At 48.0% G+C, this 23,801-nt stretch overlaps 1 protein-coding gene across 3 annotated transcripts in view; it reads left to right on the top strand.

Annotated features, from left to right (window-relative positions):
* The window catches only part of PPARA (peroxisome proliferator activated receptor alpha), a 53,071-nt gene extending 29,506 nt beyond the window's left edge, over positions 1–23,565 (top strand). For all 3 annotated transcript variants that reach the window (XM_043967456.1, XM_043967455.1, XM_043967454.1), the window contains exons 2-7: positions 914–1,161; positions 2,869–3,029; positions 4,184–4,322; positions 5,683–5,885; positions 19,964–20,411; positions 22,927–23,565. In XM_043967456.1, the coding sequence (XP_043823391.1) occupies positions 954–1,161; positions 2,869–3,029; positions 4,184–4,322; positions 5,683–5,885; positions 19,964–20,411; positions 22,927–23,174 (1,407 nt within the window). In that variant the 5' untranslated portion in view covers positions 914–953 and the 3' untranslated portion in view covers positions 23,175–23,565. The remainder of the gene's footprint in view (positions 1–913; positions 1,162–2,868; positions 3,030–4,183; positions 4,323–5,682; positions 5,886–19,963; positions 20,412–22,926) is intronic.
* Positions 23,566–23,801: the final 236 nt, after the last annotated feature.

Genomic DNA, 23,801 nt, shown 5'->3' with positions numbered 1-23,801 from the left:
TAAGTGTCAAGTGTCTGAGTCCGAATTTGAACTCAGGTCCTCCCGACTCCAAGGCTGGTGCTTTATCCCTGTGAATCTTTTTTTTTTTTTTAAGTGAGACAATTGGGGTTAAGTGACTTGCCCAGGGCCACACAGCTAGTAAGTGTTAAGTGTCTGGGGTAGGATTTGAACTCAGGTACTCCTGATTCCAGGGCCGGTGCTCTATCCACTGCGCCACCTAGCTGCCCCTCTGTGAATCATTTTTAAGTGCACAAAATAAAATCCCAGGGATGACAAAGCAAACATATCAAAATAGAGACGGCATTTTCTCATCCTCCCCACTTGCAGTTCCCTCCAGGCCAAGCACCTTCACCCTTAGAATTTCAGACCTTGAGATCCAGCCTGTTGTTGCTCTGAACCCTTTAAGATCTGCTTTCCCCAGACCTAGGTTACATGTCAGACTCTACCCAGCTTTCCTCTATCACAAATTCTAGCATGGAATGAGTGGTTGTCACCCCTTAGAGCTTCCAAAATTTCTGATTGCAGAAACTAGGAGGCGCCAGCCGGTCCTGAACACTGAGCCTGGAGTCAGGAAGACCTGAGTTCAAATCCAGCCTCAGATATTAGCTATGGGACTCTGGGCAAGTCAGTGTTTCCTCAAGTGTAAAATGGAAATAATAACAGTCCCTCCCTGCCAGGAGTATTGTGAGCATCAAATAAGCTCAGATTTGTAAAGCCCAGCACCTGGCACATAGCAGGTGCTACAGAAATAGCATGACCACGATTATAATTGTTCAGAGAGACTGAGTGTCTGTATTAGCCGGGAATCAAGCGCTGCCTTGCTTTCTGCTATCCAGCCACGCCTCGGTTAACGAGCCACACTCTAGCCAAAGAGTGTATCTGATTTGAGAAACCAACCCTTTCCTTCCTCCAGTTTAAAGACCTTTAAAGGGGACCGGCTTCCCCTTGCCAAGATGGTAGACACCGAGAGCCAGATCTGTCCCCTTTCTCCGCTCGATGACGACGACTGGGAAAGCCCGCTCTCAGAGGAGTTCCTCCAAGAGATGGGGAGCATCCAAGAGATCTCTCCGTCCATCGGCGACGACAGTTCCGGAGCCTTCGGGTTTGCTGAGTATCACTGCTTGGGAAGTGGTCCAGGATCCGACGGGTCCGTCATTACCGGTCAGTGGTTTACGTGTTCTCAGACAAAACCATTTCCCCTGTGCAAGAATTCAGCCAATTGACAAACACTTATTGCACTAGCCCGGTGCTAGGCTCGGGTGGGCGATACAAAGAGTCCCTGCCTGCCCTGGGGGGGCGGGGGGTCCGCTCTAATTGGGAAGGTGACAAACCTGCAATAATAGAGCGAGTGGTGTGAGAGATAAATGGGAAATGGGAAGGCCTAGGGAAGGCTGGGACTTAAAGGGAAGACAGTAGGTGGGGCTGAGGAGGGAGAGCACTCCAGGCCTGTGGCCAGATGACATGGCCAGAGCCGGAAGTCAGGAGTACAAGACTGGGAAGGGAGGAGGGGCAGGTGACGAAGGAGCCACTGGCCACTTGAGTGGCTGAATGGAGGGTGCATTGAAGTGGGGGCGGCGGGAGGCAGGCTGACTCTGCACCGGCTACTGCCATAGTCCAGGTGTGAGGCGACGAGGGGTGGCAGCGTCAGAGGAGAGAAGGAGGGCAGAGGTAAACTTGACAGGCCTTGCTCGGCACCATTTTGGACCTGGTGGGTAAGAGATAACAAGGAGTCCAGGATGACTCCTAGGTTGTGAGTCTGGGAGAGCAAAGGATGGGGGTGCCCAGGAGGAGAGCCTTTATGGGCAAAGATCCCGAGTTCTGACATTGTCTACTGAACATCCTGTTTGAGATGACTGAAGGACAGGTTGGAGGTCAGCAGCGAGTCTGGGGCTGCCAGCTGCCAGCTGCCAGCACAAAGACAATAATTAAATCCACGGGAGCTGATGAGGTCACGCAGTCTGCAGGGAGAAGAGCAGAGGGCCCAGGACAGAGGCCTGAGGGACACTCTGGTTGGAGGGGGTGACCTGGAGGAGGGGAGCTGTCAGAGAGGGAGGAGGAGAGTGGGAGAGGTCCCCAAAACCTATAATATTTAGAAACAGAAGCTATAGAAAGGTCTTACCCAAGCAAACCTTCCCACACACACTAATTAGCTGAAGTAAACCATGCTTTAACGGCCTGTCCGGTCCCCCGCCGGGAGCAGCTGGAGCACAGGCGGCCTCCCCGCAGATTCCCTGAGGCCCACTGGACTAAGGGGGCAGCCTGCCGGTCACCACAGTCAGTTCTCCCGGTTTCACTCGCAGTGGGGAATCTACCAGACCAGTTTAAAAGGGAAGGGCTCCTTTAAGGTCATTTTTCTGCCATCGTTAGATGGGTTCCTATCTCATCCCCACCTTTGTTGCGTAGTTTCCCCAAAACGATGCAAGTCACGGATGGGGGGAGAGGGGCCGCCCAGAGCACGTTCACTTTTCGCAGAAGGTGCAGCCTCCTACTGAAGCCGCAGATTCCTTTACTGGACTTGGGTGTTGTCTCCCCTGACCCCCATCAGATTGTAAGCTTCGTGAGGGCAGGGGCTGTCTTTTTACTAATTATTCCCAGTGACTGGCATAGTGCCTGGCACACGGTGGGCACTTCACATTTATCGCATTGGTTCTCTCCCTCGTTGGACCCACCTGGGCAAACCAGATGGTCCATCTGTGTACACGACTTTTGCAGTCGACCCTGGTCCAAGAGGACGTTTCAGCTACTTACAGGACTAGCTGCACTTTCTTGTTGGGACTCATAATTGCTCAGATCGTTCTTGGGCCAGCAGCCTCTGGGCAGCAGAGTGACTGGCTTCCAGCATTCACCAGACACTCCCCTTTCTCGTAGACACCCTTTCACCAGCGTCCAGTCCGTCCTCTGTGAATTATACCCCCGTCGTGGGCAGCACTGATGACTCTTCTAGTGCCACGTTAAACATCGAGTGCAGGATCTGCGGAGACAAAGCCTCTGGCTACCACTACGGCGTGCATGCCTGTGAAGGTTGTAAGGTAAGCCCGGAGGCCGCCAGGCCACAAGCCCAGCTTTGGATCCCTCGCTCTGTCAAACGGGCATCTCATTGGCAAAAATGGCCCACTGAAATGGGTGATGTCTGCGTGGGTCTGGCTCTGGGTCATTGACTGGGAGGGTGGCCGGGAGCAAGTCTGGACCTCTGTCTCTTCAGCTCCAGAGGACGGGATGAGACTGGAGGGTTTCTAAGACCCTTCCTAGTGCCTGACACCCCCCCCCCTGCAAAGAAAACTACACAGCCCCCTGGAAAGACCCCCAGTCTTGTCAGAAGTTCATTTTTGTGGGGACCTGCACAGGGTTCTCTTTTCCTTTTGTGACTCCGTCCTGGGAAGTGTCTGACCCACTGCAATCGCTCACAATTGTGAATGGTGCCCCACTTGCCATCTCCTCCTGCGCAGTAACTGTAGGAACCTGAGGCCCAGGGACAAGACACTCTCCCTCCCGGGAGGCCCCTCCCAGCACTGGATGAGCCACGGACCGTCCTCACTAAGGCTATGTGTGGCCTTGAGCTTCATTCGCTGTGACAAAACTCTTAATGTTGATCAGAACTTTTTAACAGGGAATTTATTTTCCAGAGTGAGGGGCTCCCGCCAACAGCCCACAGCCCGAAGTCCAGCCTTAGCCCCCAGGCTTAGCTCCACCCCACAGTGAGGTATTAGCATCTTTGGGCTGTTGAGACTGGGCGGTGCAACTGCGCCTACCCTTCCAAGCCCAGCTGAACCAGGCTCCCAGGGCAGCTACATTGGGGGCCACCTCAGAGCCCCGGAGGTCCTCCCCGTCCCGGATCTCCTTGGCTGTGGGTTGCTCCCGTGTGTGGGCCCACCCTAGAGAAACCTCTGCCTCTGCTTCTTTTTGTTTTTTGGGTTTTTTTTGTTTTTTTTTTTTTTTTTTGCGGGGCAATGGGGGTTAAGTGACTTGCCCAGGGTCACACAGCTAGTAAGTGTCAAGTGTCTGAGGCCGGATTTGAACTCAGGTACTCCTGACTCCAGGGCCGGTGCTTTATCCACTGCGCCACCTAGCCGCCCCCTGCCTCTGCTTCTTGAAGGGAGACCCCAGAGAGAGCAGAGCAGCTCAGTGGTTTGGGTTCGAGACATCGTTCCTAGGTGTTATTAAGCCATGTGGTAATCTCTCGCAGGGCTTTTTCCGGAGGACCATTCGCCTCAAGCTGGCCTATGACAAGTGTGACCGCAGCTGTAAAATCCAGAAAAAGAACCGGAATAAGTGTCAATATTGCCGTTTCCAGAAGTGCCTCTCAGTTGGAATGTCACACAATGGTAGGTAAGGCCGCCCTTGCTCTCTCCAGGCCCTCCTCCCTCCCGCCTTCCCTCCCTCTTTTTCTCCCCTTCCTTCCCTCCCTTCCTTCTTCCCTCCCTCTTTCTCTCCCTCCTTCCCTCTCCTCCTCCCTTCTTCCTTTCCAACATCCATCCCTTTCTCTTTCCCTCTCTTCTTCCCTCCCTCCTTCCCTCCTTCCTTCTCTCCCCCTCCTTCCCTCCCTCTCTTTTCTTTCTCCTTCCGTTCCTCCCTCTTTCTTTCCCTCCCTCCTTTCCTCCTCTCCTAGAGTTTTGTTTGTTTGAGAGTCCTGCTGGGTGGCTCCTCTTGGTATTCCACTACTCAATAGCCATAACTTGCTTTTCATTCAAAGAGTCCTGAGGCTGCTGGGGGCGGGGGCAGGGAGGGTGGCACGGGATGGAGGGATTGAGTTCTCATTGGAGAAAGAGAAAGGGGTGGTTTCTGAATTTGCTTCCAAGCCTGAAAAATGTCCTCTGTTAGAATACTGCCTAGATGCTCCCATGGGCATGAAGGGGAGCCCGTGGCTCTGGAAGACCAGCCTGTCAGCAGAGCATCACCGAGACGGACAGACCCCCATGAGCCCCCAGTTCCTGGGATGCAGCCGAGGGGGGGCCAGGTCTTTGACTCCTCAGGACTCATCCCTGGACCAGGGGGAAGGAGAGCCCCCCAAGTGCCCTGGGAGTGTTAACCAACCAATACTCTAGAACAGATGAGAAGAGGCTGCACCTCTTGGGAGGAGGGGGTACGGAGCATCCCCTTCTCCAGCTTCCAAAGCAGGGGTTTCAGTTCCCAGACATCCAAACATGCCCACAGATGGGCTTGTCATCCGTGGGTACAGAGAGCAGAGTAAGCTCCCATCAGGGAGCAAATCAAGGAAGTTCTGACCCAGGCTCCTTCCCCTCTCCTTGAAACCAAGAGCCTGAGGACCACCTAGTACGCCTTGTGCCGGGCAGGCGGCACCCTGGGACCATCCTCCCATCTAGACAAGGAGCATTTCTGTGCTGAGAGATAACCCCCCCTGTTAGCCCATCTTTAAAGTCTAGAGTCCATACATCCCACTTCTATCTTGAGATATTTGTTGTATGTGCGGCCCTGAGTGCACTTGATGCTCACTGCCTCCTCCCTTCCCTACACAGTAAAATTCTGACTTCCATGTTCACCTTGACCTTGTCACTAGATGCAGAATCAAAGGGTGCCGGGAAGTGGACTTTGTCTCATGGGGCCTCATATTCACATCATAAATGGGGGCGTCCAACCATGAGTCGCCCTTGGGTTCAGCGCGAAGCCCTTGCTTGTGACATTATTTTAATTTCTGGACCTATTTCTCCGCCATCTTTCCCCCAGCCATCCGTTTTGGGAGAATGCCAAGGTCTGAAAAGGCAAAATTAAAAGCAGAGATTCTTACATGTGAACATGACATAGAAGATTCTGAAGTTGCAGATCTCAAGTCTCTCGCCAAGCGCATTTATGAAGCCTACCTGAAAAACTTTAATATGAACAAGATCAAGGCTAGAATCATCCTGGCAGGAAAAGCCAGCAACAACCCAGTAGGTGCCTTTGTTTCCATTTCACTGTGGGTGCTGACTAAAAGGGGGCAGCGCAGAACTCAGAGAAGAAGACACTGAGGCCCTGGGGAGTGGGAGAGGGACTTGCTCAGGGGCAAACAGCCAGGATTTGAACATGAGTCTGGCATGTATTGGCACCACTGACATGGTTGTCATCTTTGTGTGGTTTTCCTGGCTAAGCTCACTTCACTCTGCATCAGTTCTTAGAAGTCTTCCCTGGCTTCTCGGTATTCCTCACACGCATCATTTCTTGTTCAGTCACTCAATCATGCCTGACTCTGCTTGACCCCGTGGCCTTTTGTCCATGGGGTTTTCTTGACAAAGTGCTGGAATGTTTTGCCCTTTCCTTCTCCAGTGTGTCCCCATTATACAGATGAGGAACTGAGGCAAATAAGAGTTAAGTGACTTGCCCAGGGTCACACAACTAGGTCATATTTGAAGTCAAGATTTCTCAATTCCAAGCTCAATCCAGCACACCACCTAGCTGCCCCCATCATTTCTTATAGATTACTTTCATGGACCACAATTTGTTTAGCCATTCCCCGAATTAATGGGCGTCTACTTTGTTCTAGTTTTTTTTGTTACCATGAAATGCACTGCTGTGAGTATTTGGGATCTATGGGGGTCTTTCTTTGACCTCCTTAAGGTATATGGCTAGCTGTGGGTTCTCTGGGTCAAAGGGTATGTGTATTTCAGTCACTTTCTTTCCATAGCTCAATGTTGCTTCCATAATGGTTGGGCCAACTTACAACTCCACCAATAATGCATCATTGTATTGATCTTCCCACAGACCATCCAGCATTGATTATTTCCCTCTTTTGTCATCTTCACCAGCTTCCTGGGTGTGAGTAGACCTTAGAGTTGTTTTGATTTGCTTTTCTCTTGTGACTAGTTAGTGCTTAGGGGTAGTCTTTCACAGTCTTGTTAACATTTGCAATCCTCTTAAGAAAAGTTTGTTCTTCTCCTGTGACTTCTCAGTTGGGAAAAGAGTAGCTCTTGCCTTTCTGCCATCGGATGACCATTATCCCAAAAAGCCCAGATGACAAGTCCGTGGCTTAATGGGAGTAGCAACATTTATTAATGCATCAAGTTGATAACCATTCGACCACAAGTTGCTGAACATCGGTTTAGCATTGCATAGTAGAGGGAGCGAAGAACTTGGACTCAGAGGTAGACCCAGGTTCAAATCTCACCTCAGACACTCACTGTGACCTTGGACAAGTCACTTATTCTCTCTCAGACTCAGTTTCCTCTTCCATAAAATAGGTGGCTACTAAGGATTCATGTCTGTAAAGTGCTTTGCAAATGGTTTGTTGCAGCAGACGTGTCTGCCAAGATTTTTTTTATCACTTATTATGATTATGGAATGGAACAAACAAGAATGTCTGTGGATTAGAGAAAGTGCAATGTATCATTGGGAATTTTTAGAATGTTTTGTTTTTAAAATTCGTATCTTAGAAAGCCATTCATTCCTGCCTCCCATCCCTCATTCCAGTCCCCAGCTCTCCCCTCTCTCTTCCCAATTCCCACCACTACTATGGTCTGCCTCTTCCCTTTCTAGTAGGAAGAGCATCAGGGAGGAAGGGCTGTAAATCAGGAGGCAGGCTTCTGGGAAGGGCATCTGATCCGCCAAACATGTGTTGGACTATGATCGTCATCCCCCCAAGCACCTTCCTAGGCATGAAGTCCCCCTGACACTGATCACCCATGCTTGAACTAATCACCAAATGCCTTCCCACAGCAGCCAGTCCTGTCTTCGTGCTGGTGAATGAAAGTCTGGAGCTTCCTTCTTCCAAATGTGGTTAAACAAGTTCCCTCTGTGCTAATGAGTAGCTTGACGCCGTTCTTATTCTGAGAGTTTTAGTATTTCACAAGCTGCTTACTTTCAAGAACACGCCAAACCTCCTTTAACGGAGTCTTTCATTCTGCATGATATCCCCAATTAAACAAAAGCAGGTCATTTCTTTTTTCTTTTAGAAGCAGGTCATTTCGAGGGTTAAAGCAGCCCTATTTATTAAATTGGGAAAAGCATACCCTGGCTGAGCAGCCCAAAGGCATCAGTAGTGGAAGTGGGGAGGGAGAAAGAAAGCAGAAAATGCTCACCAGCTTTCTTGCTTTTTTTCTTTTACAAAAAGACTTGAAAAGAGGAATGTGGGGGTTTGCAACCAAGAAGGTAACTGGTCACTTTGGGGACCTAAGGCACTCTCGACTTGGACTTGGGCCATCAGGCTACTGCAGCTCTCTTGCTGTAGACTGGTCCTGTCAGTGACTTGAGATGAGGCAAGGTCAGGCTCCTGAGGACACCCATCCCCACCCCCACACACTCACACATTCACACTCACATGCATAATACATACACATACACACACTCACACCCAATAAATACACATTCACACTCACATGCATAATACATACACATACACACACTCACACCCAATACATACTCATACATACAATCACACACATAATACATACACATATACCCACGCACACCTAATACATACTCACACATACATTCACACACATACACACATAATACATACATATACACACTCACATACAATACACACTCATACATACACTCACACACATATACACACACTCACACACAATCCATACTCACACATACATACACTCATTCACACATACACATACATACACTCATTCACACATACACACACACATACACTCACACATGCCCCACACACACACACACATATACATACTCACATTCACACACATTCAAACATACTCAGAGAAGAATCTGGACTGGATTGGGTGTATGGGGTGTTCAGGGAAGCCAAGCACTTCTAGTGTGAGGACTGCCCATCTATCTTTGGTGTCCACCTGTCCCCCAACTCTCACCTGTGGCTCCAAGAAGCTATAGCATGCACAACAGCCACACTCTGGTAAAACTGTCTCTGCAGTCAACACCAGGTTGAGGGTAACCAGCAGGCCTCAAACTCATTGGTGACCATGGGGGGTGTCCACCCCAAGCATGTGACTTCCCCAGTGGAATGGGCAGATGGGAGTCATTTGTTCCAATGGCCATGAAGGCGCTGTGGAGAGCTTAGAGCTTGGTCAGACATCAAAGAGGCCAAGACCAGCCCCAGTCATCCTGACTTTTGTCTTGCCCCTGGACTGTGGTGACTCAGGAAGAGAGAGGGAGGCTGCCGACTTTGTTCAACTTGGCCTCACTTAAATCCATTTCGCTCACAAGTCAATACCCAGTGATATCACTGGCCCTCTTTGAAAACAAAGAACAAACAAGAACAACTTCAGTCCAGGGATGGAGACAAGAAAGACCTGCGCTTAGTGGAACACAGGACCCACTCAGTGAATCCCATTAAACAGATGCCATGCACCTTCCCTGGTAAGCCTGAGCCTCCACTTTTCCCCTGGTGCACCCCAGGATGGAGCACAGGCCCAGCCAGCCCATCAGCCCGTGCTAGGGTACTTCATCCCTCCGTTCTTAGTTGCCAAAGGAGACAAGCATCTTCTTCCCCTTATCTTCTCTGCCCTGAGGCCCTGCTCAATGGTAGCCCTTCAGCTGGTGCCACACATGTGGCCAGTTGCCTGCATTCTCACGGGGGCCCAGATACCACCCACAAGGCCACACTGGCCCTTGCTCTTCTTCCAAGGCAATGACATGTACAAGAGAGGAAGGAAAGCCTGAGAATATGGGGCCGTGGACGTGGCTCACTTCAGTGGCAGACATGCCCTGGGCTCCGGCCCATCCTTGGTCCAGGCTCAGTCCTAGGAGAGGCTGCCCCTGTCCTTGGCCAGTCGGGAGCCACAGCCTGTTCTCTGCCATCCCTGCGCCTTACCCTCCTGGAATGTCTGCAGCTTCCATCGTGGAAGAACTGAACTCCCTCCTCTCCCAGGAGCCTTGGCCCGATTCCCACCCCTCCTATACCCCCCAGCATCACCCAAATGTCCTGTGCATTAGGGAGTCTCCTTAGTGCGTCTGGGCTGTTTCCCTACAGAACGTAAGCTGTCTGGGGGCAGGGGCTGTTTTATTTTTGTCCTCATATCCCCAGCCCCTAGCACAGGGCTGGCACATTGAAGATGTTGAATAAATGTTTGTTGACCGACTAATAGAATGTAATGGTCGTATAACAGTGATTCCAAGGGCTGTGAGAACAGAAGAGGAAGAGGGCTGGGCGGGGGAGGGTAGCAGCCCTCAGCACAGACATGGGACCCTGTAAGCTTCAGTGGGAAGCCCCGTTTATCAGGGAGGTGTTATCATTATTGGTTTAAGCACCAATCGTTATGGAACTTAACCCCCCACCCCCCAACAGCTAGCGTCCACGGTGCTCAAGCCTGCGGAGCTTTGCATGACTGTTGCCTCCTTTGATGTGGGATGGGAGTGCACTTCCCATCCTCATTTTATGCATGAACCAACTGAAGCTGGGGAGAAGTGACCGGCCCAGGGTCACGCAGCTAGTCAGATATGAGACGAGGACGCCCCAAAGAGCTAAAATCCAGGGGAAATCTCCAACGCCACTTCTTCCCCGTTCTCCCCTCAGCCCTCTGCAGACGTCCTGCAATGCCAAAAACCCTGTGAAGGGCCCTTGAACACAGGCCATGGATCGCCAGCTCCAAGCATGGGGCCCCTCCCCATGGACAGCCCTCAGCTCCCAGCAGGGCTGCTCGCCTCTTCTTTCCTCATTCACTAGAGCTTTCTGGGGTGGGGAGGCTGATGGAGAAAAAGGTGCCCAGCTGGTAATGCCCAGAAAGGGCAGGGAAGGGACAGGGCTTGGATAATTCACCAGCAGTGTCCCTGGGGACACAATGGCAGAACTTGGGTTCGAAGGGATTATCAGGGTGTATCCAGTCCAAGCCCTTCTTCTAGAGGGGGAAAACGAAGAGGTCGGAAGGGAGGCGGTGGCAGAATCCAGGACTCCTAACCCCGGTCCACATGGCCCTGCAGAAAAGATCGGCAACCCCACAAGAAAAAAAAAAAAACAATTTAAACACACTGAAGTTTTGCAAAAGAAGAGTAAAGAGAATTGGGGTTAAAAGTCAAGCGAACAGGGCAGCTAGGTGGCGCAGTGGATAGAGCACCGGCCCTGGATTCAGGAGGACCTGAATTCAAATCCAGCCTCAGACACTTAACACTTACTAGCTGTGTGACCCTGGGCAAGTCACTTAACCCCAATTGCCCTGCAAAAAAAAAAAAAAATTTAAAAAAAAGAGTCAAGCGAAAAGAGAAAACCTGGTGAGCCTCTGATTACAGCCTGATTGCAGTCAGCGTCGCACCGTCCACCCAGGGGAGGCTGTCTGCTGTGCAGGGCCACACCTAGCTACCTTTGCCCAGGGTGTAGGAAGGAAGGGTGCCCTTCCCACCAATTACCCTGGGAGGGGCTTTTCCTGCCGCTCGCCCTCCCTCCCTCTCTCGCTTGCTCCCCCCCAGGCCCCAGGAGATTGGCGATCTGCCCAGCTGAACGGCTTCCTTAGGGGAGGAGGGGCAGTGATCCGTGCATCCCTTTAAGCTCTCAAAGAGGGAGTCTGCATGTTGGAGGTGCTGCTGCCTCAGACACCCTCAGCTGCCCGGCCTGAGTGGATGGGGCTAACGCAGGAGCACCTGAAGATCTGTCCTTTTAAAGGATGAACTGTTCTCCCATACAGCTTTGAAACACCAGTCCTGGAAGGAAAGTGGGTGAGGCTCACCTCTCCCTCCAGGCTGCCTGCCTTTGATCCTGTGCCCTACCAGCCCCACAAGCTCACACTTGATGGAAAGCCTCCCTCCCCAAGAGCTTGGGAGAAGCCTGGCCAGGGCACCCAAGTGGTGTAGATGCGCGTCTGTGCGTCTCCTTCTTTATAATCACAGATCCTCTCCCGGAACCTCTGTATGAAGCCAACGTGAGCAGACGGCTCTGAGGCCCCTTCTGGCTCATCCAGTGTGAAATGGCAAGGAGAGAGCCCAGGGGCACACCTCAGCAGACCTCCTCCAAAGCTGCTTTTGAGTCCAGCCAGCCAGCCCTCAGTCTACCTAACTATTGCTGACAGCTCTCTCCATCTTCTTTGTAAGAATGACAGGAGAAAGTTTGTGCCCTGCATCACTAAAGTCAAGGTAAATGACCTCAACGACAATGATCCATTTGGACTAGTAAGGAAAGGGATTAGAATCGAACCTTGGTTCTGGGCCATAGGGAACTCCCAGGTGAGGAGACTCCCTTCACCAAACTCAGGGTGGCACCTTCGAGAGTAGCTCAGAGCAAGCTGCCTAGGGTCCCACAGCAGCCAGCGTCACAGAGGCCAGGCTTCCTCTTCCAAGGCCAGAATTTGTCACCTTTTAAAAAAGCAGCGAGTTTAGTATGGGATGACCCATGCCAGAAATTCCCAGAAGACAAAATTCAGGAAAGGGTCCATGGAGAAGCCCTGGCCGCTCTGGCCCCCCCCCTTCTACACTGGAGCTCTTCCTAGGGGGTGTCTTCTTCTCTACCCTCTTCATTTTCGATTTAAAGCCCTTTGGATTAGAAGTAGATTGTGAGATCAAGGGAGATTCACACAAGGCTTTCCAGGAAGAGGTCGGCTGGCAGAGCATACTTTCAGTCTGGGAAATAAAATCAAGGAAGTCCGCTAGGAGGAGGCCCCAGTTGAGGCGAGCCTCGGGGGCAGCTAAGAATTATGACTAAGGACTATTCGGAGGGTGTGGCTCCCAGCCAAGGGCGTAGAACAGGGAGGGGGGCAGGGGTCCCTGCTATGAAGCAGCCCCCAGGAGGCCTCCAGTCCTCCTGCTTTCCTGGATTGTCCCAGTTGGAAGCCTCTCTTCTCTTCCTTTGAAAATTGGGACCTTCACCCATCTCCAGCTCGGCTGCACCTCCCCTGTTGTTGCATTTCTTCAGCCATCTCTGACACTGGCTCAGCAGTCACATCCACTAATGATCTGGTCTGGCATCTTCTACATAGAGCTCTTAGGGAGGCACAGGGTGGCCTTGGACCAACATGAAGTCAGGTAGCTAGAGATTCAGCCTCTCCCACTGACATTTGTTAGCTCTGTGACCCCTGGCAAAACTCGCCCCCCCCCCAGGGGTAATGGTTGTGGTACCTACCTCCCAGGGCTATTATGTGTTTCCAATAAAAGAAAAGATCCGAAGTGCTTGGAGCAAACTACCTCCTGGAGCTGTCCTCATGGCTGTGAAACAAGAAGACACCTGCAAGCCCCCGGGAGAGAGGAGACCCAGCACAGAGACAAAGCTGAAGAGAGGCTCCCTTTTTGTAAGTGATTTTGTGCCGATCACATTGAGAAGAGGGCCGGACCCACTCAAGCATCACCCAATAGTCCACAAAAGAAAAAGCCAGCAGTGAGAACCGTCTAGTGCCCAGATAAAGAAATGCTGTCTGACAAGGGGCTCTGCACCTAGGTGTAGGTCACAGAGCCCTTGGGCAGTCAGTCTGCAGAAGCCTATGGATGGATTCTACCAAAGAATGCTTTTAAAGCATAAAATCAAGATATCTCTTAATTTAGATATTTTATCTAATTACATGTAAAAACAATTTTAACATTATTTTCAAAATTTTGAATCCCAAATTCTCTCCTTCCCTTTCTCCCCTCCTGGCTCATTAAGAAGGAAAGCAATTTGATATAGGTAATACATGTGCAGTCATGCAAAATATATTTCCATATTAGTCATGTTGTGAAAGAAAACAGACCAAAAAAAAAGAAAGAAAAAGAAAGTTTAAAATAGTGTGCTTCAATCTACATTTTAAACTCCATCGGTTCTTCCTCTGGAGGTAGATAGCATTTTTAATAAGTCCTTCAGAACTGTCTTGGATCATTGTATTGCTGAGAATAGCTAAGTCTTTCACAGTTGATCATCATACAATATTGCTATTACTGTATACAATGTTCTCCTGGTTCTGCTCACTTCACTCAGCATCAGTTCATGTAAGTCTTTCCAGATTTTTCTGAAAGCATCCTGCTCATTTCTTATAGCACAATAGTATTCCATGACTCATATACCACAACTTGTTCAGCCGTTCCCCAATTGATGGGCATCCCTTCAATTTCCAATTCTTTGCCACCACAAAAAGAACTGCTATAAATATCTTTGTATATACAGGTCCTTTTCCTTTTTAAAAAAATCTCTTTGGGATACAGACCTAATAGTGTTATTGTTGGGCCAAAGGGGTATACACAGTTTGATAGCCCTTTGGGCATAGTTCCAAATTGTTCTCCAGAATGGTTGTATCAGTTCGCAATTCCACCCACAATACTTTAGTGTCCCAATTTTCCCATGTCCCCTCCAATATTTGTCATTTTCCTTTTCTGTTATGGTCAATCAGATAGATGTGAGGTGGTACCTCAGAGGTGTTTTAATTTCCATTTATCTAATCAATAGTGATTAAGAGCATTTTTTTTCTTTTCTTTTCTTTTCTTTTTTTTGGGGGGTGGGGCAATGAGGGTTAAGTGACTTGCCCAGGGTCACACAGCTAGTGTCAAGTGTCTGTGGCCGGATTTGAACTCAGGTCCTCCTGAATCCAGGGCTGGTGCTTTATCTACTGCACCACCTAGCTGCCCCTAAGAGCATTTTTTTTTACATGACCATAGATTTCTTTGATTTCTTTGTCCAAAAACTACCTGTTCAAATCCTTTGACCATTTAGCAAATGGGGAATAGCTTGTCTTCTTTTAAATTTGACTCAGTTCTCTATATATTTTAGAAATGAGGCCTTTATCAGAAAAACCTGCTGTAAAATTTTTTCAGTTAGGATTACTGTGTATTTTCCTTCATCCTATTTTTCCCCTTTATCTTTTTCTCCCTCTGTCCTTTTACCCTATCCCTCCTGTGACAATTGGAGTGACGCCACCTGCTGGAGAGTTACTGTAGGAAAGCTCTTCCATGAGGAGAAGGCGTCTGAGGGCAAGCCATGTGGCTTGGAAGGTCAGTTCCTTGGCGTCAGGAAGTGACGTTTGCTCGTGGGTACTGTTGATCAAAGCTACCAACCAATTAGCTTGGAGCTGTGTGTGCATGTGGATGGGATGTTTCCAGTTTTCACAGGAGGCTTGTGGGATGAAGAAGGGGTGAGGCTCTCTCTCTTTTGTCAGGACCTCGTAGGAAGTGGAGCTAGAAATGCTGGCTCCCTGAGATAGTTAGATAGGCCTCTCTCTCTCTCCTCACCAAATTCTTATGATCCCTAATAAATGCTTAAAAGTCTAAACTCTTGCTAAAGCTTCTAATTTATTGGCAACCACTCATTAATTTTTTAGACAGACTAGCTAGAATTTTAGACACTTCACAGACAGCAGCCATTCAGATGGTGACCACGAAGTATTCACTCCTCAAAAGTGTTTTGCTTCTGACCTCTCCCAGTCTGCCCTCCCTTCTGCTATCCCCCTACTTTTCTTGTCCCCTTTCCCTCCTACTTCCTGTAGGGCAAAAAGGATTTTTAAACCCAATTGAGTGTGTATGTTATTTCCTCTTTGAGCCAATTCTAATCAAAGTAAGGTTCAGGCATTGTCTTCCTTAGCCCCTCCTCCCTACTACCATCTTCCCCTCCACTGGAAAAGCTCTTTTATATCTTTGATGTGGGATGATTTACCTCACTCTACCTCTCCCTTCCCCCTTCTCCATCTTTCTGATCTCCCGACTTTGCCTTTGTTTTTATCATCCCATCATAATGTATCCTCCTTCTAACCACCCCAATAATGAGTAGTTTTTGAGAGGATCATCTTCCCATGTAGGCATGTCAACAGTTTAACCTTATTGAATCCCTTATGATCTCTCTTTCCTGTTTACTTTTTATGCTTCTCTAGAGGCTTCCATTTGAATGTGAGATTTTTTTTTAATTCAGCTGGTTTTTTTTCCATCAGGAATGTTTGAAAATTCTCTATTTCGATTGAATGCCCATTTTCCCCTGGAAAGATTATACGCAGTTTTGCTGGATAGATGATTCTTAGTCATAATCCTAGCTCCTTTGCTCTCTGGAACATTATATTCCAAGTTCTCTGATCCTTTAATGTAGAAACTGCCAAATCTTGGGTTATCCTGTGTCTCCACAATATTTTCTGCTTACTTGCAATATTTTCTCCTTGGCCTGGTAGCTCCAGAATTTGACTGTAATATTCCTTGGAGTTTTCATTTTGGGATCTTTTCTAGGAGGTGAACAGTGGATTCTTTCCATTTCAATTTCTATTTTACCCTCTGCTTCTAGGATATCATGGTAGTTTTCCTTAATAATTTCTTGAAATATGATGCCTAGTCTTTTTTTATCATGGCTTCCAGGTAGTCCAATAATTCTTAAATTATCTCACCTCAATCTATTTTCTAGATCAGTTGTTCTTCCAATGAGATATTTCATATTTTCTTCCATTTTTCCATTCTTTTGGTTTTGTTTTATTGTTTCTTGATGTCTCATAATCATTAGCTTCCACTTGCCCAATTCTAATTACTAAGGAGTTATTTTCTTCAGTGAGTTTTTGTATCTCCTTTTCCATTTAGCCAATTCTGCTTTTTAAGGAATTCTTCTCTTCAGTCGATTTTTGTGCCTCTTTTTGTCATTTTAGCCTATTATGGTGTTTTGTTTTGTTTTTTTCTTTGGGGGTTTGGGGTTTTTTTAGTGAGACAATTGGGGTTAAGTGACTTGCCCAGGGTCACACAGCTAGTAAGTGTTAAGTGTCTGAGGCCAGATTTGAACTCAGGTACTCCTGACTCCAAGGCTGGTGCTCTATCCACTGAGCCACCTAGCTGCTCCCTATTATGTTTTTTAAGGTGTCATTTTCTTCAGTTTGTGTGCATGAGTGTGTATACCCCTCCTTTACCAAGCCGTTTATTCTCTTTTCATGATTTTCTTGCACCACTCTAATTTCTTTTCTTAATTTTCCTCTGCCTCTCTTATTTGATTTTTTGAAATCCTTTTTTGAGCCCTTCCCAAAAATTCTTTTTGGGCCTGAAACCAATTCACATTTTCTTTGAGTCTTTGGGCATATATACACCTTTAAGGAGAGGTGTGGTCCCTGCTCTCATGGGCTGTTTTCTGCTCTGAAACTGTAACCAGGGTCCCTACTCTCCTGCAGCCACATTCTCTAGTGTGCTAATGCTCCTCCTCATTCTTGGACTGCAACCAGGAATCACATATGGGCAATCCAACAGAATCCTGCACCCAGGGCTGACAAAGGATCCCCTGCAATATTCTTCTGACCAGTTGTCCAACTCCCTTACTATCTGTGGGCTAAGAGCCCCAAACTGCTGCTACTAATTCAGTCACATCCAAGGTGTTCTTGGCCTGTGATGGACTGCACTCAACTTTCATCCCAGTGACAGACTTTTCCTGATAACCTTCTAAGTTGTCATGGGCTAGAAATGTGTTGCAGTTTCTTTTTTGTTGGTTCTTCCACTCTGGAATTTGTTTTGAGGCATTATTTTAAAGTTGTTTGGAGGGGGATTTGGCAGAACTCTGGTAAGTCCCTGCCTTTAATCTGCCATCTTGGCTTTAAAAGGTCCTAGAGCCCAGGTTAAGATGTACAGCCTATAGGGCTTTGGCCTGAGTACATCCATTTGTGGCAGACAATACAAATGGCCTAGGAGAGCCTTAAGTTCTCTGGGGAGAAAAAGCAACCTGGATCACCTTCAGGAAACCACAAAGCTGTCCCTAAACTTTATCTCAAAACAAAAGCCCACTTTTAAATACCAATAGCCTACTGGTCTAACCCTACTGGTGGGGCAAGGCTGGGACTGAAGAATAAAAAATGAAGCTCACCCACAAGGGAGAATGGTGAGTGTGAGCAGGTTGTTAACAAACAGTAGACTTAGGGGGCAGCTAGGTGGCGCAGTGGATAAAGCACCAGCCCTGGATTCAGAAGGACCTGAGTTCAAATCTGGCCTCAGACACTTGACGCTTACTAGCTGTGTGACCCTGGGCAAGTCACTTAACCCTCACTGCCCCCCCCAAAAAAAAATGAACGAACAAAACAAATGGTAGACTTAGAAGAACTAGGGTAAAAGATGCCATCAAAGAAATGTTTGAAATGAAAGAGGAGGTGACTAGTCATGTGGTAAGAAATGAGGGACAAGAAGACAACCTGAAGGCTCTGCTGACATCCCTGTGATTTTGGGACACAGCACAGAAAGCCCCCAGCATGTTGGGTAAACCCATTGTGGCTAATTGATGGGAACACTTAGATTAGAGTCCTAGAGAACAGGCAGGCATGGATGATTACGAAGGCAGCTACAGAGTATGGGGGGTAGAATGCTGGAGACCTAGAATTCAGGAAGACCTGAATTCAAGTCCTGCCTCAGACAAGAATTCTGTAACCCCGGCAAGTCATGTCACCTCTCTTCCTGTTTTCCTCATCTGTAAAATGGGAGTCATAATAGCACCTACCTCCATGGTTGTTGTGAGGATCGAGTGACATACTTGTAAACAGCTCTGAAAAGCACTGTATAAATGCTAGGGACTGTTTTAATATTTGAATCATGCAAAGACCTGCTCCAGTGCATCTTTGTGGCATGGGGTGACCTTGGGTTCCTGTGTAGAGGGAAGTCTGGGCTCTGGGCAGCCTCTGTGGAGAAAGGTCCAGGGGGACTCTGCACATGCTGTGTGAGAGACCTCTTCATTACCGAGAGGTGGGCCACAGCACAGTCTTGAGTCCAGAGTCCTCACAAAGACTCCCTGCTCAGCAGTGGGGCTGTGTGTCCCTACAGTGAAACACCAGATCCCTGACAGAGTGAAGTAATGAGGACTGAGGTCACCTTTGAGGCTCTTGATAACTTCACACCTTATAGACCCAGGGGTAAGACAATGGATTTACAGACTGCGTTTGGGCAGATTTAACAGAAATGTGGCAGTCGTTACTATCATTCTCTTGGTCATTTTTAGTACTTTTACCTAGGAGAGGTAAGTAATGGCTCAGTGCTTAGAGCACTGGGCCTGGTGTCAGGAAGACCCAAGTTCAAATCCAGCCTCAGAAACGTCCTAGCTATGTGACCCTGGGCAAGTCACTTAACCTCTGATTGCTTGACAAAATGAAACCCCTGGATCCATGAGAGAAAGAAATGGCAAAGCACTTCAGTATCCTTGCCAAGATAACTCCGGATGGGGTCATGAAGGGTCAGACATGACTGAAACAACTGAACAGCAACAAATTCACATTCTCTACAGTGAAAGTGGCTTACTTGATACTCCACACATTCTCCTGGGGAATTCCTGGTGTGGAAACTCCACTGATATAGACAGGAAACTTACCCGTCACTTACTCTTACTGAACAAGTTGCATGAGCATTGAGAAGTTGTCATACTTATAGCTGGGAAACATTTATGAAGTGCCTACTATGTGCCAAGCACTGGTGTTTTGAATACAAAGAAGGAGAGACAGTCCCTACCCTCAGAAAGCTTATAATCCGATGTGGGGGAAACAGCACACACAAGAGAGCTGAAAAGGGCTGGGGTCAGCCCGAGCAGTCCCAGAATAGTGCAGCCAGGTGGGAGACGTAGAGAAGTCTGTCCTGAACTGCCCCCTCTTTGAATGGCTCCACCCTCCAATCAGAGGGGCTGAGGGGAGGTAAGAGGTGGGGGGATGATGACGATTCCACGAGGCCTATGGGAAACATCAGACAAGCCCCAGACTAGGACAGTCAGGTGGGCAATGAGGAATTAAGGGCCTTGCCAATGGCCACAAAGGCAGGCCGTGAGTCCAGGATCTGTCTTCCACCCCTGGTAACACGCTCCTTCTCTCCCACGACACGTTTCAATCACATTGGAGTGTTCACCAAGTTCTTTACATGCATTATTGGATACCCACAGCATCCTGGGGCCCATTAACACTGATAAGGAAACTGAGGCTGGGAGACTATACAAACCATAGAGCTGAGCCTGGAAACCAAGCATTGCACCAGGCTCCAAGTCCTCTGTACTTTCTTCCATTCCATTCTATTGAATTATCTTTTCTGTGTTGTGCTCCCCCCGCCCCCAGTCTAGGGCGAGGAGACCCTTAAGTATCCCCCGCTGTGTCCAGGCCAGTGCCACTGCCTCCTCCACAGCAATGTCACAACTAACTGCATCTGCGCCTTGATGAAACCTTTTAAAAACAAGTTGTTTTGGTGTCTTCTTCCGCAGCCTTTTGTCATACATGACATGGAAACCCTGTGCATGGCGGAAAAGACACTGGTGGCCAAGCTGGTGGCCAACGGGATCCAGAACAAGGAGGCGGAGGTCCGGATATTCCACTGCTGCCAGTGCACCTCTGTAGAGACTGTCACGGAGGTGACGGAGTTTGCTAAATCCATCCCCGGCTTTGCAAATCTAGACCTGAATGACCAGGTGACTTTGTTAAAGTACGGGGTCTATGAAGCCATATTCGCAATGTTGTCGTCAGTGATGAACAAAGACGGGATGTTAGTGGCCTATGGAAATGGCTTCATAACCCGCGAGTTCCTGAAAAGTTTAAGAAAGCCGTTTTGTGACATCATGGAGCCCAAGTTTGATTTTGCAATGAAATTCAATGCCCTGGGGCTGGATGACAGTGACCTTTCCCTTTTTGTGGCTGCTATAATATGCTGTGGAGGTGAGTAGTTCTAAACGTTAGTCTGCGATGGGCTTGGAATCTTGGGGATGGTACGATGGAAAACTGACCTTTTTTAAAACCTTCCTTGGGAAACGGGAAAAAACCCGACACTTACTAACCATCAATAGACAATAAGCACAGTTAAAAATAAGATTATATATGAACTAAATTGTTCACCAGTTTTTTGTTTTTTTAAGAGCATGTTACCAAAAAAACCTTTTTTTAAGCCTATTTGCCTCTGATCTCTTCTCCTGGGTATGTTTTGTTACTACCTAGTTTTTTTAGTCTGTGTTTAGTCTCTGCAAAGTGGGCTAAGTGACTCGCCCAGGATCACCCTGCGAGGAAGTGTCTGAGGTCACATTTGAACTCAGGAAAAGGAGTCTTCCTGAAGCTCTCTGCGCTGTGGCGCTCCCTAACTGCCCCAGCAACAAAAGTCAGTGTTTTACCCTAATTCTTCCGTCTGTAGCATTGTCAAAGTCGTTCTGTTCCTGCTTTGTATTTTTCATAGGAATTCGCGTTACTGTGGTACAGTAACATTCCCATCTCGCCATATGGCGTGTTGTCTCCTGTGACTAGAATGTAAGCTGTCTTTGCTGTGCACAGTGCCTAAGCCATTTTTCTTTCTACTCTTGCGTGTGTGCACAAAGTCCTTTCCCATTATTTTGCTATCGCAAATAAGGTGCTATGAATATTTTGATAGGTAAGTTACTGTTCTTGGGTGGGGATGGGATATGTATAGTCCTAATAATGGGATCATTGGATCAAGCGGAATAATCCATAACAGAGTTTCTTAAACTGTGGGGTTGCAACCCCACATAGGGTCACATAACTGAATCTGGAGGTCGTGAAAAATTTGGCAGTAAATGTTTGATTTGTATACCTATTTTATATACCTATATACCCAGGGTCACATAAAAATTTCTTGGGCGAAAAGGTATTGTGAGTGAAAAAAGTTTAAGAAGCCCTGTTCTATAAGTTAATTTTATTTTCCTAACTTTAGCAGCATGTCCATTTCTTGTTCACTGCGGAGCTAACCTGAGCTGCTCTGTATTTCCCAATGTTATGGGTATCATTCAGTTTGTAAGGCTTTGATTTGCATTCATTCAGGTGGGCACAAATGATTTTTCTTGGAGACCACATGATCCCTTACTCTTCTAAGTCATTTCCTTACAGAGTGGGGCTACTGGCATTGTAACAGAATTGTTTGGGGCAAAGATTTCTCCCCAATGTTTCTCTCCTTAGAAGTGTTGCTTTCTGCTGCTAACAACAGTTAAAAGCTGATGTACTTTCACGGTGTTTGTTGGGAGGCTCTCATTCAGTGGAAGATAAATGTGGGCCTCCCTGCCCTGCAGGGAAGTTGGCTATCCTGTCACCAAATGCTTGGCTTGCTCATACACCTTAAAATAGACCTGCCTCAGGCCAGCAGAGGCTGTCCCTAAAAGAACCTTGTAGAGAGGCACAGAAGAGGTCATTTCTGCCCTGAGATTTGGGCTGACCTTTTCTAGTCCTTCAGGAAAGGAAGAAGCTGAGGATTCCATCACTCTTCCTTAAGGGAATCCCAAGTGGTAATGAATTGTCTCCTCCCCTGCCCCAGTTATTAGGACTGGTTCAGACATTTGAAGGGAAGCTAGGTCAGCAACACAACTAGGGCTACCCCCATGCTTGGAATGCTCTCCTACCTCATTCCTGCCTCCCAGAATTCATTGTTTTCTTCAAAACTGTTCAGGTAACCCCTTCTCCATGAGACCTTTCCTGCTCCCCCAAACTTAATGCATATTTATTTTGTAAATATATTCTCTGTGTTCGTTTGTGTTCATGTTGTCTTTGAGTGTAAGCTGCCTGAGGGCAGGAACAGTTTCATTTTCGTCTTCACACCTTCAGCTGGAAGCACTGTTTTTAAACCTTGAGGTGGACTAAATGCTTATTCCCGTGGTTATGGACTATGAAATACTGAATTCATGATGTCCCTTTTTAAAAGGCAGCATCTCACATTTATACAACACTTTATCATTTGCAAAAGCGCTGAGATGTAGTGCAGAGACCTGTATTGAGGCTGAGCGAGTTTGTAGGTCCCATAACCGGTGTTCGGATGAGGCCTCTGGAGACCCATTTCCTGGTCCTTGGCCTCAATCGCCTCTTCTCTAGGGATGCTGCCCGGTGCTCACGAGGGCCAACAGGGTCCTGGTTCTGCTCGCTGGGTGTGGCCTCGGAGCTTCATTGACTCCTGCACATTCCAGCTCTCGATGCTCTTCTCAGCCCTCGATGGCTGACTCTGCTCTAGACTCTCTTGTTACTTTTCAGTCTTATCAAGCGCAGCAAATTGTGTTCTCCAGAGGAGAGGCTCTGCACCAATCGAACTGTGTGCTGTGATTCAGAAGGTTCTTTAAAATCCCACAAAGGGCCCCTGCCCTGGCTGCCCTTCAGTGCCCAGAGCCCAGACAGGGCCCGGCTGCTCACTTGCTCCCTCCCTCCCTCGCTCGCTCTAAAGACACCCTCTTTTTCCTTCTGAGCCTAGATCGGCCGGGCCTCCTGAATGTGGGACACATTGAGAGGATGCAGGAGAGCATCGTGCACGTGCTGCAGCTTCACCTGCAGAACAACCACCCCGACGATGCCTTCCTCTTCCCCAAGCTGCTCCAGAAGATGGCAGACCTTCGGCAGCTGGTCACAGAGCACGCGCAGCTGGTGCAGGTCATCAAAAAGACTGAATCTGACGCCGCCCTGCACCCTTTGCTGCAAGAAATCTACAGGGATATGTATTAAGTCTTTTTGGTGTTTTGTTTTGGTGTTTTTTTAAAGACAGAACTTTTCCAGAATATTTAAAGCCAACAGAAATATTAATTATAGATGGGAGCAAAAAGACTTTGCACAAATGTCAGCTGTGTTTTAATCCTAGAACATGGAAATCAATCATGATCTAGGCAGCTGGAATACCACATTTCTATTGGTTTTTGAAACAGTATTTCAGAGAGTTTGCCAAGTATCCAAAAACTGATGATGAGAGGGTCTTGGATAGTATGGGTGGAATTGGGGGATTCTGTCTGATTCTGTTAAGGCACATGATTTTGATCAATGCAGATTTATTTATGTTAGTGATTTAGCATCTGGTTCATTGGTAACCTCATAATAAGGACTTTGTCCACTCTGCTCATGGCCTTTGGGTTCTCATGCTCATTCTGTGTTAGGATGGATAACAGTGGGTCCTTCCTGATAATGCCCCCAAGTCATAACTGGGGTGGATGGAAGGGCAGGGCTGGGGTGCTCAATAAGTGGCAAAGGATTTCTTAGAAAGATTTCACTTGCATCAGAATTTCAATGCGGATAATGGCACTTTTCTGACTAAGATCCTTTCAAAAGGCTTTTGTAAAAAATTAGGGAGTCCAACCCCAC

This window comes from Dromiciops gliroides, chromosome 5 (genome assembly GCF_019393635.1).
Source record: "Dromiciops gliroides isolate mDroGli1 chromosome 5, mDroGli1.pri, whole genome shotgun sequence".
Lineage (NCBI taxonomy): Eukaryota > Metazoa > Chordata > Mammalia > Microbiotheria > Microbiotheriidae > Dromiciops > Dromiciops gliroides.
The sequence above is the reverse complement of the archived record's forward strand: the minus strand, read 5'-3'. Positions and strand labels throughout refer to the sequence as shown.